This window comes from Procambarus clarkii, chromosome 20 (genome assembly GCF_040958095.1).
Source record: "Procambarus clarkii isolate CNS0578487 chromosome 20, FALCON_Pclarkii_2.0, whole genome shotgun sequence".
NCBI classification, from domain to species: Eukaryota; Metazoa; Arthropoda; class Malacostraca; order Decapoda; family Cambaridae; genus Procambarus; species Procambarus clarkii.
In genome coordinates, this window is record NC_091169.1 from 20760411 (window position 1) to 20779826 (window position 19416).

A 19416-nucleotide genomic window follows, 5' to 3' on the forward strand; every position below is an offset into this window, starting at 1 on the left:
TGTGTGTGTGTGTCATAGGATTAAGCAAAGTAGTAACGTTATTCCTTGTATAGTGGCAATGTGTCACACCCAAATCACTAGCACTGACCGCTCATGTAAAAATGATTTGCTCAATAAAAGGTTAATGTATCATAATCAATGTTTCATTTGTTCTCCGTCTATCGGGGGTCAGGGACCCCTGTATGGCTGATCGAGGTCCCCCTCCCTCCCCCCTACGCCTACACTGACTGGATCTCTCATCAGATGCAACCCACAATAGTTGACTAATTCCAAAATATACATTTACTGCTAGGTGAACAACGGCATCAGGTTTAAGGAAACGTGTAAAAACGAGACAAACGTGAACCCAGTCCAATGTTTTGTAAATCACATCCTGCTCCAATCTGGGATAACCTAAGACGAGGGTTTGATCCCACCATCCTGCTCCAAGATTTTCCCCAAGCTAAAAGGTGTGTTGAATTCTCACTAAGACTGCATCTAAATTGAGTTGCTTAAGTTTCGTGCCATTGTTTGTTCTTGCTAAATCAAGCAAGCAGAGACAAATAACAAACAAATACAGAGAATACTAGCAAAGAGTAAGTAATTATCAAAAAAAGGCACCAAGGCTATGTAGCACTACTTGCAAAGGAACAAATAAATCTTGTGTAGTACATAAAAAATGGTTGAAAAGTTAACACGATTTTTATATTTATTGTTTTTAAAGAGACATAATAAAAAAAAAGTACAGTTCCGATTCTTGCAGCAGCTGCCGGCTATAATTAACATGGTCTGATATAACATTAATGTGGGTATGAAATTATAAAATTTTTCGAATATGATACTGTATTTTGCTGCAATTTCCTGTACGAGTCGGTCACTTATGTCCATCATTTTCTCTCACCCACTCGCTCCCTCTCTTCCCCCCCCCCCTGGCTGGCTGTGTACTCACCTATTTGTACTTGCGGGGGTTGAGCTTCGGCTCTTTGGGCCCGCCTCTCAACTGCCAATCAATTGATGTACAGATTCCTGAGCCTACTGGGCTCTGTCATATCTACATTTGAAACTGTGTATGGAGTCAGCCTCCACCACATCACTGCCTAATGCATTCCATCTGTTAACTACTCTGACACTGAAAAAGTTCTTTCTAACGTCTCTGTGGCTCATTTGGGTACTCAGTTTCCACCTGTGTCCCCTTGTTCGCGTACCACCAGTGTTAAACAGTTTATTCTTATCTACCCTGTCAATTCCCCTGAGGATTTTATAGGTAGTGATCATGTCTCCCCTTACTCTTCTGTCTTCCAGTGTCGTGAGGTGCATTTCCCGCAGCCTTTCCTCGTAACTCATGTCTCTTAGTTCTGGGACTAGTCTAGTGGCATACCTCTAAACTTTTTTCAGCTTCGTCTTGTGCTTGACAAGGTACGGACTCCATGCTGGGGTCGCATACTCCAGGATTGGTCTTACATATGTGGTATACAAGATTCTGAATGATTCCTTACACAGGTTCCTGAAGGCTGTTCCGATGTTAGCTCAGCCTCGCGTATGCCGCAGACGCAATTCTTTTTATGTGGGCTTCATGAGACAGGTTTGGTGTGATATCAACTCCTAGATCTTTATCTCTGACTGTTTCATGAAATACTTCATCTCCTATTCGGTATCCTGTTTCTGGCCTCCTGTTTCTACCGCCTAGTTTCATTACTTTGCATTTACTCGGGTTAAACTCTAGCAGCCATTTGTTGGACCATTCATTCAGTCTGTCTAGGTCGTCTTGTAGCCTCTTACTATCATCCTCTGTTTCAATCCTCCTCATAATTTTAGCATCATCAGCAAACAGGGAAACGAGTCTATACCCTCTGGGAGACCATTTACATATATCAGAAACAGTATAGGTCCAAGGGCCGACCCCTGCGGGACTCAACTGGTGAGTGGTGACGTCTCGCCAATCTGAGACCTCACGCCTCACAGTGATTCGCTGTTTTTTGTTGCTTACGTACTCCCTTATCCAATGGAGTACCTTCCCTTTCACTCCTGCCTGCAGCTCCAGTTTTTTTTTCCAGCCTCATGTGTGATACTGTGTCAAAGGCTTTCTGACAATCCAAAAATATGCAGTCTACCCACCCCTCTCTTCTTTGCCTGATTTTTGTTGCCTGGTCGTAGAATTCAATTAACCCTGTGAGGTAGGACTTGCCATCCCTGAACCCATGTTGATGCTGTGTTACAAAGTTCTTTCGCTCTAGATGTTCCACTAGCTTTTTTCGCACAATCTTCTCCATCAGCTTGCATGGTATGCAAGTTAGGGACACTGGTCTATAGTTCAGTGCCTTCTATCTATCCCCTTATCTTGAGGTTATCTTGAGATGATTTCGGGGCTTAGTGTCCCCGCGGCCCGGTCCTCGACCAGGCCTCCACCCCCAGGAAGCAGCTCATAGCAGTTGTTTAACTCCCAGGTACCTATTTACTGCTAGGTAACAGGGGCATCCTGGTAAAAGAAATATTTTGCCCATTTGTCTCTGCCTCCACCGGGGATCGAACCCGGAACCTCAGGACTACGAATCCGAAGCGCTGTCCACCCAGCTGTCAGGTGCCCTTTCTTGTATATCTCGACTACATTAACCGCTTTCCAAATTCTTGACAGTTACCCTGTTGCCAGTGATTTGTTATACATTATGGAGAGTGGCAGGCACAGTGCTTCTGCTCCTTCCTTTGGTATCCATGGGGAATATTCCATCTGGGCCTATAGCCTTTGTCACATCCAACTCTAGTAAAAGCTTCCTTACTTCTCCACTGGTAATCTCAAACTCTTCCAGAGGTTCCTGGGTTAACTATTTCCTCTCTTATCTCTGGAATTTCTCCTTGCTCTAAGGTGAAGACCTCCTGGAATTTCTTATTCAGTTCCTCGCACATTTCCTTATCATTTGTAGTGAGTCGTGTGTGTGTGTGTGTGCGTGTGTGTGTACTCACCTAGTTGTGCTTGCGGGGGTTGAGCTCTGGCTCTTTAGTCTCGCAAATTTATGTGTGCGTGTCTTCCTCGTAATCACTCCCTCTCCCAATGTCTGTCTGCCTATTTGTTTGTCTCTCCCTTCCTATGACTCCCTTCCACACCATTTACCCCTGCCTCTCCCTCCCTCCCTCCCTCACCCCTCCTTCACAATGTGGCAAGGCATGTTTAATAGCCGCTGTTCAAGCTAATGAGAACGAGACACGATACTGCTTTTGCGTGGTACGTGTGTATGTGTATTGTTTTGTATTCTTGTATTCGTGGTGAATGGGCTTCAGCTCCTGAACCCACCTCTTAACATTCCATCGACTGATGTAGTTTTATACGCATTCGTATAAAACTGTATGGAATCCTATATTACTGGTTTGAGTCTTTTGGAAGCTACACAAAACTAAATTTAAGTTACTCCTGATAGCTCCAAGACTCGGCTATGTTCTGTTTCCGTGTTCAGTGATCCCGGACACTAATTTCAGACAATCTGACCTTGTCCACCCTCTCTAAATTCCGGAAGCTTCAATAGGCGATTAAATCCCCAATTGGTCTGCCACAACCAGTCCTCTCTCCTAGTGCGTCGCATTTTCGAAGTAATCCACCAATTCATTCAAAATACGAAGTATTGGAAACGCGCAAAGCCTCGTGATGTTGGCGGTGTCTTTGTTTTGTTTGGTTTTCCGTGATGTGGGGAGTTAGGCTGCACCATTTTAACTTCCTTCGCAAGTGAAGAAAAATGTATGGAAAATAAAGGAGATTCGCGCTAGAATCGTTGATATCACCCTTTCGGTCACATTCAATAATATATATTATATATATATTATAAATATATATATATATATATATATATATATATATATATATATATATATATATACATTGTTACACACAAAAATCACAATTGCGTGATGCATCAAAAGAGCAAATCCACAAGGGCCGTGATGAGGATTCGAACTTACGTCCGGGATGATCCCAGACGCGACTTAGGTTCGAACCCTCATCACGGCCCTTGTGGATTTGTTTATATACATTGTTATTTATGATGGCCGTCTAAATGCATACCTCGCCCACACCAAGTCATTTATCGCAATAAAATCCTAGACGGGACAAAGAATGCTTTATGTTCCTAAGGAAAGTACTGGGGGCACGATTTTGAGGTGAATGTCGTTATAAAGGCTGGGAAAGGGAGACGCAGAGAATTGGTGCCACGAAGCAGGTAAGACATCAGTTTTTGCAGAGTGCGACGGCGTCAGCTTTTAATGAGCAGCCTGAGGGCGGTAATATTTCGGGAACATCAACAAAATCTCGCAGACTTGAGGCTAAGTGAAATTCACACCAGTTCCTCCACCTATCATCATTCTATTATGCAGGAAGAACCGCACGTTTTATGGGTCATCCAATAAGGTTAGCAGACTTCTAGATGTTACCACTGCTAGGCTTAGGCTCGGCTACAAGTACCTCTGGGAGTTTGAAACATTTGCTGATGTAGATTTGACTAAATGTAAACTCTGTCAGCAGAACTATTCGCATATTTTGCGTCATTGTAATGAAATGTGAAAAAATCGCAGAATTTAGAGTAACACCATCAATGGAGTCCAAGAAATGTGTTAGTATTTCATTCATAATGATGTACTGCCAGGAATCTTAGCGAAGTATCCAAAATTTGCTGACTAGGTGCAGCCTGCACATAACTAAAGCTACCGCCCAGTTGGGTGGGTGTGGAGCAAGATTAAGTAACTGTGTGACTCAACACAGATGTAAAGTGCCTTATATAGACTGTTGTGAGCCTCTTGTTGAATCAATTGTGATATAAAAAAATTACCGATATGTATATGTGTAAATGATATATAATATCTATCTAGGAGAAGAAAATATTAAAGTGTTCATTGAGAACCCACAAGGTCTTTTCTGAATACTCTATTTTCTTCTCCGAGGCTATGGGTCCCTACACTTACACCAGAGGTAAGACGTCGAACTGTGATCAACATGAGTTTTTTTTAGTTTAGTTCATTTATTATGCACCCCATACCCATCTTGTGGGCGGTAATGGAAAGAGTTACAGAGGCACATAATGGGCTCAGGGACTGAACCCCATAATTCATTTAGCTAAGCAAGTTACAATCTTGATGAGCTAGTTACAAAACTCAGTAAAGTCGTCACATCAAAAATGGGTTCGAGATCGACCACAAGGATCAACATGAGTGAGAGTAATCATCATGTCCGCGAGGCATTTGATAAATGTGACCATTGAGTGATAGCCTATAAAATTATGTCAAGAGGAAAAACAAGTAAAGTAGAGCGATGGATATTCAATTTTCTGCCAAACAGAACGCAAAGAGTAACAGTCAGTCAACTTATTCTCATATCAGATATTGACAAAAATACAAGTCACAGGCCTCATGTCATCCTTTGCAGATGACACAAAAATCAGCATGAAAATTACTACTGTTGAAGATACTGAAAAACTACAAGCTGATATTAATAAAGTTTACGATTGGGCGGCAGAAAATAGCATGATGCTTAACAGTGATAAGGTAGATTTACTTAGGTATGGTAAAAATTAAAACACAATCAAATCTGCCCATCGTAGAAAAAAAAACACATGTAAAGGATCTGGGAATAATGATGTCTGACGACCTGACGTTTAGGGAGCATAACCAAGCAAATAGAGCGTCAGGTAGAGTAATGATAGGATGGATTACGAGAACCTTCAAATCCAGGGATCCCATCACAAAGGTTTGCACTATTCAAATCACTGGTGCTGTGCCGCCTTAGAGATCAAGAAAAAGTTGCTTAGGTGCGCCTATGACCAATGAAGGTGGCTTCGATAATTCTCCAACATTGCTTAATTGTGAAAGTTGCCCTGTAATTTATTATTTGTAACTTAAATTTAAAAACAAATATTTGGAGGGAGAAGATAATAGGAACGTACCTCAATATAATTGGGCGCCATCCCTCGATGAGCTGTCATATTTACCAGAAAAGGCGTGGAAATGAATCATTCATATGTAACTCATCATTACACGACTGATCATATGTATATATATGCTTCATATATATATATATATATATATATATATATATATATATATATATATATATATATATATATATATATATATATATATATATATATATATACAGAGCAGATGATGGGGTGACAATAGGGATCCTTACCTTGTAGTGAAGGATGACGGCGCTGGGGTAGGTCGTCTAGCGAGGTCAGACTGGAGTCAATAGAGCAGTCGACCCCCATCACTACCTGCTCACATCCATATATATTGTTGACAAACAAATCTTTCAATACGTATTAAATCTTCAACACGGGAAAAGAAATACTGAACGAATGTCTGGAGGCGCCGACATGTCATGTAGCCTGTCTTCGAATGGCATTTCCATCAAAATACTATGCACTCCATGAACGTACAAAGGTTTCCGCGTTTTCTGTCCGAGTTTACTATTTATTTTTAACTGATAATAATAGTACCTCTTTGTTGTTGATTTAGGGGCGACGACGAGCAAGAGATCGGATGCTCATCACGATTCCGGGCTGCCCGATACCGGGAAATAGCAAAGAGGGATGGGTCCCTACCGTCTCTTTAGGCCACAGTCTTGACAATCTCATCAGGCAACATATTTTACAGTCTCTTCAAGCCACGGACATGACGGATGAAGCAAAAAGGCGAAGGATGTCATGACGGACGTCTTCGTCTCTCGCACCTGCCCCGTCAAGGAGAACGGGCGGGAACTGTGAGGCAGGGGAATATTCACCCTACGAACGGCACTATGTAGTCTGATGCGAGCACTATGAAATCGTGGGCAGTGAAGAAGGTGTTCCACTGTATTCTCCTGGGGTCAGATACCACTGGCAGTATTGGGAATCTGCAAGCGGTAGACGATGGAGATGTGCTGCCAGGCAGGTGTGCCCAATCCGGAGACGAGTGATGGCAGTGTCGAGAATGGTGTCGTGTCCTTGGACGTGGGGAGGAGCCCTCCCGGAGACCCGCCAGAGAGGAGGATCTCAGTGCCTCTTTATGATCTTACTAGACCAAGATAATAATAAAAGTACCGGTATGACACATTGGGATATCATGACACATATCCCGTAACACCCTCGCACTTAGTACATCACAACCATCACTAACGCCTTGACGATCCTGCCTGCGGAAGTCAACACGTCCTCAGGCAATGTTCATTCCATTCAGCGGTCGACAACAAAAACAGATTCATTAATTCTAACATGCTGTTCATTCAAAATAGGAATTTTCTAAATTATAAATTGATATTATTATATAGTGCATATTTAGGCATAGGTTAGGTAGGTGTTTAGGTTTTGTTTACGATTATTTTATACTTGAAGTACGTGGGTGAAGCATTTACAGAGTTGTGATTGGAGCAGACGTCATCACAAAGCACTGTTCGATAAATATTCGAACGTCATCAGTTGTGAGTCGTGGATAAACCGTTTTCCATTTATAAACAAATGGTTTGGCGGCTGGATTAACAGGCAATTTCCCCTTTGTTGATAACGAGGGGCTATGGTATTTGCAGTACGTGAATAAAGCCATGAGCGAAGCACTGCTCTAGAAAAATCTGTATGTCATCATTTGAGAGCAGTGTGTAAAATTATTCATCCATACACAGAGGGTTTGGTGGTTGAATTAACGACCATTTGAAGAAGTTTGTTGGTGAGGCGGGTTGCGAATTTCGACTGAATCCACTCACGAACACATTCCTAGCCTCATGGTGCTTCATCCCGGCCCTTCATAAACATTGACCAGGATTCGGGGTTCATCTTTAACGTTAGTCGGACGAGTGGCTCTTGCTCAGCCAGAGTATAGTTACCTTAGTGGATGGCCGGTCCACCAGCCATCCCTGCCTTGCCTTGTTATGGTGGTCGGCACCTGCCTTGCTTTGTTAAGGTGGTCGGCACCTGCCTTGCCTTGTTAAGGTGGTCGGCACCTGCCTTGCCTTGTTAAGGTGGTCGGCACCTGCCTTGCCTTGTTAAGGTGGTCGGCACCTGCCTTGCCTTGTTATGGTGGTCGGCACCTGCCTTGCCTTGTTAAGGTGGTCGGCACCTGCCTTGCCTTGTTATGGTGGTCGGCACCTGCCTTGCCACGGGAGGTCAGCTGCTCTTGTCGAGGTTGGTCGGCGCCAGCCTTGCAGAGCGTGGCCGGTGCCTGCCCTGTCGAAAGTGTTCAGGTAGCAGCAGCTGATGTGCAGCAGCTGCGTGGCGGTTTTGTTTTTGCCGTTTCACTTTTTTTCGGCGTAGGCTCCGGTTTGGTTTCCATACCGGGGACCAGTTTGGCAGATGGGCGTACAGCCAGTTGCGTCATCCTAAACCCAACTGGAGCCAAATTATGCTGGGTAATCCAGCCGCCAAACTTCCTATTTATTCTCACTGAAATGATTTACCTACATACTTCAAATACAATTAATTATCAACAACCTATATAAAGCTTACCTAAGCTAGGCTTATCTATACAACAAATTTAAACAAATAATAATTTATATTTAGGAAAGCTGATTTTGAATATAGGACATAAAAATTGACAGAAGCACCTTTTGGATTGGTGAACATAACCTAAGAGTGAGTTAGTATCATCCTGTCTCAGCCTTAAATCATTGGCCAAATGTTTTGCTCACTCCTAATGTTCAAAGCACACCATCTATATGATTTTTGACATTTACAACAAACTTTGGCTGGTTGTCCTGAGTGCTTCTATATGTTGGGTAGACTTTTAAAGATTCAAAATACATTGTACTTCTTAGTTATTTTACCTCTCATTTAAGTCTCGTTCACCTTTTTTAGAGTAATATGTACTCACACATGGTGTAACTCTACCTCTCTAATTCTTGATTCAATTCATAGGAAAGCCATTGAGTTGACTTATCAGCTCACATGTCCTGCTATCATAAAGTTGCATCAAATATGCTCTTTTACCATTGCAGTACTTACATGGGTTCTGACCCAAGAACTCAAAAATTGTATGCCCAACATAAGTACAGTATTGTCACAATACATATGCCCAGGCTTCTCAGTTAGTGTAACCATCATTATCCCAAGGAATGAATACTGTTCAATAATTTTTTATCCCTACTTCAGTTATTTTGTGAAATGGACTACTATACTGTTTCCCAATACTTTTGATCTCCATTTATCTAAGAAACGTTTGTGAACTTTATTTTTAACTAATACTATTGCTATTTTTGCAATTTTTTCGTCCAGATATTTATTACTTTGCAACTTCAGATGCTATGATTGGTAGTGACTGATTTCTAGTATACTTTCAGTGGGCAATTCTTGTTATCCAACATCATCATCAATGTTATTTGTGTAAATAAAGAATAGATCTAGTATGCCACTTGTTCCATGAAGCCATTCTGAAGCATTTACATTTGGGATTACACACTGATTGCATCCAGTGCACTAACTTTCCAGTCCAACTTGTATAAATCTGTCTATGTTATGCACCACTACGACATAAGAATACCACAAGCATACTACAAATTTTTACACTTAAACTCTGTTGAAAGCTAGCAATTCATTATTATTCAGTTTCAAACCTTAAATTTATTCCCCCTGAATGCAAACCTGGTACAGTATTAGGGTTTTGTCTTGGTTCACATGTAACCATCTTGCTTGCTTCTTGTCAACTCCCCATAGTCTCCAAAGTAATATTTTGGTTTGTTGTCGGTTGTGCACAAGTTGACTACATACATCTTTAGAACAATAAGAGATAGGAGGAAAAATCTTGCCAAAGGATCCCCCTTATCAAGGTGCAAGTAATTGATGTTGAAAAAGTAAAGCACAGTACAGAGGGTATTAGTATACAACTACTTACCAGGATCTCCTAACAGTAAAATTAAGGATGCTTTTATTGTTAGTAAAATTCTACATTGTGTTTTATACTGTACTGTATAATCAAATGAAAGATCGTAAATAAATTCTCAAATGAATTTTGAGAGCTCCATAAATATTACAGCACCTCTCATACTTTTATAGTTATTTGATAACTAGGCATATGGTTTTTCCAGTGTTCGGGACACGAAGTGTGACACTTATCAAAGTCCCCCTAGACTAATTAATCTCCAGGATGCAACCCACAGCTGCACAATTCTCTGGTACCTAGATAAAAGGAAACCTGTCCAAATCTCTCTTCTGCTGAAGGAATTAAACCCTGGGACCTTTCGGTTGAAGAGCAACTATGCTGATCACTGATCATTAACTCATGTACTTTCTCCATGAACATGCTTATTTATAATGTTACCCTGACATTGTCCCCCATTCTCGGTTCCTGAACCCACTATATGCCTTGGTAACCCTTTCCACTATTGCCCACAGGATGGGTATGGGGTGCATAATAAATTACTAAAATCAATCTTGAAACTCTTAGGATTAGTAGTGTATCATGGTTTATTTCATTAACTCCAATAAAATAAATAAAATCACAAATAAAAGTTCATACAAATTAAAAACATTGACTATCTTACCTGATATTTAATACTATACAGTATTATAAAAACACAGTATACATTTGATATATTTCCAAAACCTCCAGTATGTACATCATTATTGGAGCTTATTAATAGTATATAACATTACCCGCAGTTATATTGCATTTGAAATTAAAAGATCTAAATTATTTGTTATACAGTACATCCTGCTTTAGTGATTGTATATGTTCTTACAAGACTGTAAGAACTCTTGTATATATACACACAAAAGAAAAGGCAAGCGTTTTAACCAAGGCCCCCCAAAGATTAAAAGCCACTTCTGAAAGGCCAGATAGCTAGACTTTAAAGAATACAGATAAATTTTCAATATTAATTGGTTGAAGTTTTAAACATCAAGAAGTGGCTTGACAACATCACTAAAATGACTTGTTTAACAAATCGGGCATAAAGTTGTATGCATAAATTAACTGGCCAATATTTGACAAAGCATGAACTTACTCCTATTTGTAGTACATTATGTTGTACATGTTAGTGTAGTGATGGAAAATATTGCATGTACTGTAGCCCTTTTCAACTTTTAAGAGATTTATTCCAAATGAATTTTCTTGACATTTCACTTTTGAAATGGTCAAGATATATATATCATATCTTGATTGACTAGATCTGAAAAATAAAATTTACATCCTACTGGAGACGATCAATCCATTTACCAGTAGAGTACTAATTAATGTAACCATCAACAGCATTCCCACAAGACTTGTCGTTTTCAATAAAAAAAAAAAAATATTTTGTACTCTTAGCTTTTATCACAAACTGCATGCTCACATTTAGTCCCCATCCACTTTCCATTTACTCCTCAAATTTGATTCATATATTGCACATTATTAAATTTTAACCAACAAATTTCTTTCAAATTGTATGCATCTTGTCCTACACTGCTCTCCAATTACACTACAAAACACTCAGGTGCTGCGTCCACTCATTTCTTCATCAAATTATAATCTTGAACAATACTTCCTCATTCTTCTTTCACTTCCTTGATCCCACTCTTAAATTTTGTTCAAGACAGCTTTATGGCCTAAATTTAGCAGTATTCATTACTAAATTCTCCTATAGTACTGTATTTAACACTACTAGTACATCAAGACTGTGGATAATTTCCACAAGTGGATTTGCATTTATTGGACTAGATTCTCATCTTATTACTAAAGGCACAAATAACCCAATGTTTTGTAAAACTAACCTTTTACTATACTCTGTTTCCTCCTGGCTAATGCCTCCCACACACATTTAAAATGCAGTAATAATAATAATGATTGAAAAAGCAAGGCTTCTTGCACATTACAAATGTTTATAAAACCAGTTTATCTAACCATCCACTTCCACATTCTACTCCACTTTCTCATTTCCCATTTTAACTTTCATGTTCTCTAACAGTCATTACTACTCTAACTCTCCAATACATTCACAATGTAACCCTGAAAGTTCCCTTCATGTAAATTTTACCTTGCTACTAAAGCATTATCTTAAATGGCAAGAAAAGGCAAGACAAAATCTTTTGACTTTTATTTTTCAGATTAGAATGTTTGGTTGAAGGTTGTCCTAGAATATACCACAGTATCTTCAAATATTTTATAGATGTCACATTAGTAGAAGAGCCAGTTGATGCAACAAGTGCACGGAATCTAGCAAACTTGTTGACATTCTCTTGGATGTAACTCCTAGCTGATCGTCTTCTTGACTACCATGACAACAGCACTTGCTAGTAACAGCAATCTCTTCAGTAGATATTATACCAAAAAAATTCCCCAGCACTAATTTCATCACACTTTAAGATTCAAACAGCAGTAAATGATACAAAGAAAAACATTTTCGTAGCATTGAAAGACTTGCTACTTTCTAGGGGAGAGCAGCATTTCCACATCCTCAAACACGAAAAAATAACAAAAAATAAAAATAAAAAATATATATATTAAAAAAAAAAGATAAAGTTCAGAGGAAGGTTAGGATAAGTCTGCAATGCGTATGGAATCAATGGAAGGTAGATTGCTACTAATATTCTTGTAAAGGGGGAAGTCTTGTGAAGTGGGTATACAGCATCAATATGTAGTACAGACATTATCCTCAAATGCACATGAGATACCAAACTGATGCGATTGCTGGGTACTAAGGGTCAGTATTTGTGTTATATATAAATATATACGTAGATATATCAAAGTAAAGAAATCTGATACAAACGTTTTATATGTTGAGCCTTCGAGTCATTTTTATATATTTCCACTCCTTGATGGCCATTAATATAAATAAATTACATATGTAATATATATATTATAATGTATATATACAGTACATATATTTATTTACTTATATGTATATACCGGTATATTGATGGGTGCACATAAGACATTAAAGCTACATTGCAATTATGGATTAGACTGTAACCAAAAAAATTCTGTCAAGCTTTACAAAAGGGCCATTTGTAATTACCTAATTTCTTAGGCACAGAAGTAACGTCAAATAACCAAAATAACACCTAATTACACACTTAAACGCATTCAAACACTGTGCTAGGCAAATCTCATTTCGACCATCATAAATCAAAGCCAGGGCTCCTTAGTATCCAGCACTCTTAGAAATATTTGCATAAAAAGCCTCATCAAACCTGTAAACATCAAACTTAATCATGTGCTTGAGAAGGTGTTTAACATTTTTAATGCCAAAAATTGGTTGGGAACATGAAATGACTTCTGCCACAAAAGTCAATTTGTAATTCTCAACAGCAGAGCGGACACCGTATTAGCAGGGTTCCGTTGAAATGATACAAATGAATTGAAAATGAACGACTACTCTTCCAGAAACACCAGCTAGAAGGCAATAAGACAGTCCCATCTGCCAAGTGCAATACTATAACAACTTAAAGAATAATAAAAAATAGGATTCTTAATGCATGCAACAAGATAAATAGGCTGCCAAAAACAGCAAAGGGAAAGTTCGGTAAAGCTTTGCATGTCACGAATAAAAAATATGGCAAAAAATTGTTCCATTTTATTAATTCAAATAGACTATAAACTCATTGATAACAAAAAATAAAAATAAAATAAAAAGAGGATGATTCACTGCTTGCATGATCCAGTTACACAAATAAATATTAAGGGAAAACAATAATTTCACTTTCCTTCTACCGTTTTTTTTGTCTAAACAATGCATCAAAAAGTGGCTATATGACTTGTAGCTGTTCCCCTAAATGGTTTTGAATACGATGACAAGGGTCTGGAGCTCAATATAATAAATTCTTCTATAATTCTTCCTCTTCATTCATACACGATATAAACTTCTCCATTTACTGCTATTAGAGATCTGAAACAAAGAAAAATTTCATTAGATAATGTAAAACTTATAACTAGGAATTTTGTGTGTACCTATAACATCAATTTTAAATTATTAAATTTGTAATCTTATAGCTTGTCTACATTGGGCTTTAACATCTGGGGTATGCATACCTTAGGTGCTCTTTCTTGTACTTATATGTTCCAAGGTTTCTATGTACAGTATAGGAATGGGAGGCTGACTGACTACTCCAATTCTAGTCGCCATATCACAGATTAGACTATTGGGGGATCTTTCTTATGAAGACACATTGAAGTGTCTCAATCTGAACTCGCTAAACACGCAGGACAATGGAGGTAGATGATTGAGGTATTTAAGTTGTGTTGGAGGCATAAATAAACGTCTGAAACTGCCAGATTAGAACCACTAACAATGGGTACTAGTTGGAGACATTTTAGGAGGGATATAGGAAATTAGTGGGCTTCAAATTGTGTTGTGTGTCCTGGGAATGGGATATCAGCTAGCATTATGGGGACAATCAGTTTAACAGGTGTCGTTTTCAAGAATAGATTGGACAGGTAGACGAGTGAGAAGGGGTCGATTTAAACAGAACCCACCTAGTATGAGACAAAGGACCTGGTGTACTCCTTGCTAATTTATAACCCTCTCATTGGAGCAATCTCGGTGAGATGGCTTCCGGGAGTCACTCCCCCACAACAAAATATATTAACTAGCACTCAAAATGGTGAAAAACCTTAAAATACTTTAACGTTACAATTTATTTTTGTAAATTTACTCCAATATATCTAATTATATACCTTTTTACACACTTCTGTACGAAACCATCAGAATTACATCAAGAAAAATAGCTTTAGCATGATTATTCAATAACTGCTTAACAATTGCAAAAGGAATTACAGTGAAAAATAATAATAATAATAATAATAATATGTAAAAATGTTACGCCAGAATGCTTATTTGGTGCAACTTCACTCATCCAGATTATTTTATACCTGTTATAGCCTCAATTCACCTGTAATATATTTAAAAATATAGCAACATGACTAAAGAATGAAGGTTCTAAAAATGTGGCCAAAGATATTAGTAATGGTACTGTCCCATTATACAGTATGTCTGCAATTCAATCATTAAAAGGAATTAATAGTGTTGATTAAAGATCTAAAAAGAAGCTATGATTAATGAGAAAAATTTGGTTATGTATTGGGGAGAGAAACAATGTACCATTTTACGAGGAATACAATACAAGCGTAGCAATGGAACAAACAATTGATGTAAGAGGGAAGAAACGAATTATCCTTCTGGATTAAATAGGCAGCTGAACTAGGCGCCAAATTCCGATACCTGGAAAATTACTATGTAGAAAATTTAGATTTGGATGGACTGTCCAACAAGTTGGACAGTCTGTTCCTGATATGACCTTGACAAAATGTGGACTAAAATGTTGATGTCAGGAAGCAACATTAATGCTGTTGGACCATAAGCGAGCTGATTTTGGTGTAATAGGAGTGGACATGCTAGTGAGAAGACGCGTGGGTCTGGTCACCAACTCCAAGTCTCAGATTGCACAGATAAATGAAAAATATGATTAAACCATAAAGAAAAGACATCCCTTACCAACATTCCCATCCACCACAGAACCCAGTGAGGAAAAGGTGAGGGGTCAGATGCAGAGCACAAACCCTAGAAATAGTAAGCATAAAACACACATTCATCACTAAATGAATACGCAGCAAGGACAAAATCTGTGCCAACTCCTCAATGCCTGCTAGACACTAGCACAGGTAGCTAGACCGGCCAATTCATAAAGCCACAATTCACAATTGCTCCCCCCCCCTCCCCACACCCCTACCTCAAGATGAAGCACCATGTCATCCGAGCCACAGCTTCCAAGCATAGCACCCAAGGAAAGAAGAGTATCTTCATAAGCCATGCTTAACGGCTTTTTGGATGAAAACACACTAGCCTCCTTCATATCGAGGAACTGGCTATAAGGGAGCTTTAGCAACTGACAAAAAACTGGCAACAAGTCCCAGCACCTTAAGAGAACTCTAGGCATTTCATTAGTCGAGGCACATCAGAAGCAACATGAGAATAGCATATGGAATCTACTTTCTACCAGAGGAAGGTGGCCTCATTATATTGATAACATTGCTGTCTAAATTATAATTACATAATATTATAGAACGTAAGATGATGAAGTGCAGGGTGTGCTTTAGGAAAGAGTGAAGGCATTACATATAAATATAAAACCTGTTGCATATCCTAGCATGGCCGCGCATCACAAAGAATATATACTGCATGGGAACTTTGTAGTTTCACCAAACATCTCGGAGCACCTTCAGTGTATACACAGCCACCAAATTTGTAAGGTTAGATTGAAGATTTTATACAACACCAATTGGAAACTACTCAACACACTTTTAAAAAGTGGGATGGTATACACTTTCTATCTCTTTGTATATAAATATCAAAATAAGGCACCAAGCTGGGAAGACTATGTAGGAGGATATTCAAAAGGTCCTAAATATCACTAAATACCAATATGAGAACAAAGGGATGCAAGACAACACATGGCAAAGGTATCAGAATTGCTAATCTTGGTGCATAAATTATGGTTCACTTCCAAAATAAGCTGATTAAATATCATTGTAGTATTTTCTTTCCCTTTTCTATGTAAGGTAAAATAGAGCAGTCATTTACACACCAATTTCTTTTTTGAAATATACTCAAGATCATTTCCAAATGTTTTAATACGAAAATTTCATGTTACAACTCTTATACATAGGGTCACAAAAACAAAGTGAATACATATCTGTACCTAAAACAGAATCGATCAATATCAATCAATATCTATCAATCATTCAATTAATCTCTCTCTCTCTCTCATTGTATAGGCTAGATGCTTGGGGCTAGCCTCGACCAATTTTTAAGACGATACATGGAGGGCATGAAAGTGTCATAGGCTAGTTGGGGTTGGCTCCAGCACCACCTTTTAACCCCCATGCACTGCACTAACCACCACAAGTCTGTTGATGGGTGGTGCACCGACTGCCATAAGGCATTTTTAAATATAGGGAACTATTCAAAACTTCCCAAAGGAACATGGGATTTACATCCTGATCCTCAGGACTACAGTAAGCAAACACCATCCTTAAATAAAATTGTCCGCATCTCTCCTGGCTGCAAGAGCCTCAGTACTGCTAGAGCGACCAAGGTTGGCACATGCAGCAGAGCTCACAGCACAGCACAGCTGTGCAGGTCAGGGCCACAGCACCACTTAATAATGATGGATAAAATAAGCAACTGCAATTATTGTCCAATGATAGTGTCATAGATGATCCTGACTATAATAAAAACTAAGTACAAGGTTCAGATATCAGAGAACACAATGCTAGATACAATGTTCAGAGCAGGAGGTAGGTACTCACGATATACGGCCGAGGTTTAGTGTATCTATGCATCATGCAATGTGACCTTGTGTTCCATTAGAAAATAATTTGTGGAAAATTATTCATATTCATAATTTAGTGACCAGAATCCGATAATAGCAATGTAGTGGTTAGACTTAGCGATGTGCACACAGTACACTCAAGGCATCATGCAGCATCGGGTAAAGTTGTCGTCTGGGCATAGTAAGAGGCTCTATACTGTGTTAAGATTTCATTACTTCCCCTACAGAATTGCTTAGTGGTTCATTATGGAGTATACAAATATAGAAAGCTATATATGACATGTATATACAGTAGTTTAATACAAAAATCACTATTATTGTTCTAAGAATATAATATACCAATCACAAATATGAGCACCATACTTTAAAGTAAAGCAATGTTTCACACTAAAAAAAAAAAAAAAAAGGCATATGGAAACAATTATGTAAGCATATCGCTGCAGCAACTCCCGCACCACAGAGCTGCTTATCACTCGTCGACTACGAATCGTCAAACTTTGTCGCTCCATCAGAGCCCTAGAAATAGTAAGGCTCAGACGCATGCATTTTTTCCCCACAACGATCAGGAAACACATTAACATTAATATAAATAGATTTTTTTTTGGGGGGGGGGGATAATTTTTTTTATGTGCACTTTGTACATTTATATTTTTTATGTCCATCATATCAAATAGGTGCACAGAACATAGGTTAAAAATTATTAGCATCTATTGCAAAAGTATGATGGGGAGCAGGCACAACTGCATACCTGTATCTTGTACCGAACAAACATTTCAAGCCAAGCCTGGCAAGCAACTCCAGACGAGAGGTTTAATTATCAAATATGAGCATAACCCCTGGAAAGCAAAACTGTTCGTAATGTCTGGACGAATGTAACAGGATATTAAAACTTATGATGTTTAGGTCAAATTAATGTGCTGTAAAACTTTTGTATTCACAGAGCAAGCAAAAGGGTTAATATCTAAAAATTAAAATGTATATTAATATTTATATGTTAACACTATCGCTCGCCGTTCGTGCGCACCACAGAAATGGCGTCATGCGCCGTTCGATGCGGGCGAGCGTGCAGTGACACCAAAGCGTATACTCGTTTCAGTTTTTTCCAACTTAATTCTCGTGCTACATCGCTCGTTTTGGTATCATTGTGTTCGCAATAGAATTCCCTACAGGAATATATGCATATAAGGTTCAAAAGCCAGGCGTGACTCCCCACAGCAAAGTCTGAAGTCGGTTAAGTTACCTGTGAATGAGGTCCAATTGGCACACCTGCAGACTAATGTATATACTCGTTCAGTTTGATAACATAAATTTCCTGTTACGTGTTTCAAATTGTTCGCAAAATAAAGGCACGTATTTTAAAACTAGTCCCATAATAGAATAAATGGAATTTAACAAATATTATGACTTTTGGACGCTCATCACCACAAAATTATTTATACCAGTATATTTCCAATGTTCTGACAAATTTTCGTGTTACTATTTCATTCATTTTGGTATCAAATTGTTCGCAATATAAAGGCGCGTATTTTAAAACTAGTCCCATAGTAATAGAACAATAAATGGAATTTTAGCAAATATTTTACAATTTGGACCACAAAAGTATTTATCTTTCCAGTGTTCTGACACTGATACTGGATCAATTTTCGCGTCACGTCTTTCATTTTGTTATCAAATTGTGCGCAATCTAAAGGCGCTCATTTTGAAACCACTCCCAGATTGACCGGATAAAATTAAAATTTTTAACAAATATTTTAATGAGTGACTCTGGACCTCGTCACCCGAGACGACTCTAGAGAAAAATGAGTGACGACGGGCGGAGGCAACGGAGTGCGATAGTGTTAAAAGCTATTTCTACAGTTTATGTACAATACAATGCCAGATGTAATTGTGGCTCATAATTTTGACATTGGAAAAAAAAAAAAAAAAAAAAAAAAACTTAATACATTTTCATCTTTGCTTTAATAGTAAAGCCATTCACAGACATGACCTTGTACACACCACTAAGCATAGGAATTTTTTTTGTACAAGGTAAGACAAAGGCTGAAATCTAAAATTTTAAAACTAATTTAATCTTGTTCAGAAAAATTAACACCGCCTCGTTTATATAACATGATAAATTGGAGCCCCTCGGGAGAAGTCACCAAATATGACTATAAACTTATTTCAAGCATCAACTACAAACTTTGTCAAACGA

The 19416-nt window shown here is 38.5% G+C and overlaps 1 protein-coding gene across 6 annotated transcripts in view; it reads right to left on the reverse strand.

The window, feature by feature from the left end:
- Positions 1-11974: 11974 nt before the first annotated feature.
- Cnot4 (CCR4-NOT transcription complex subunit 4) overlaps positions 11975-19416 on the reverse strand; it is a 41973-nt gene continuing 34531 nt past the window's right edge. For all 6 annotated transcript variants that reach the window (XR_011229181.1, XR_011229180.1, XR_011229179.1 and 3 more), the window contains one exon: positions 11975-13780. Coding sequence is in view for 3 of the 6 variants with exons in the window: in XM_045737952.2 (XP_045593908.1) it covers positions 13773-13780 (8 nt within the window). In the remaining 3 variants the exon portion in view is untranslated. The remainder of the gene's footprint in view (positions 13781-19416) is intronic.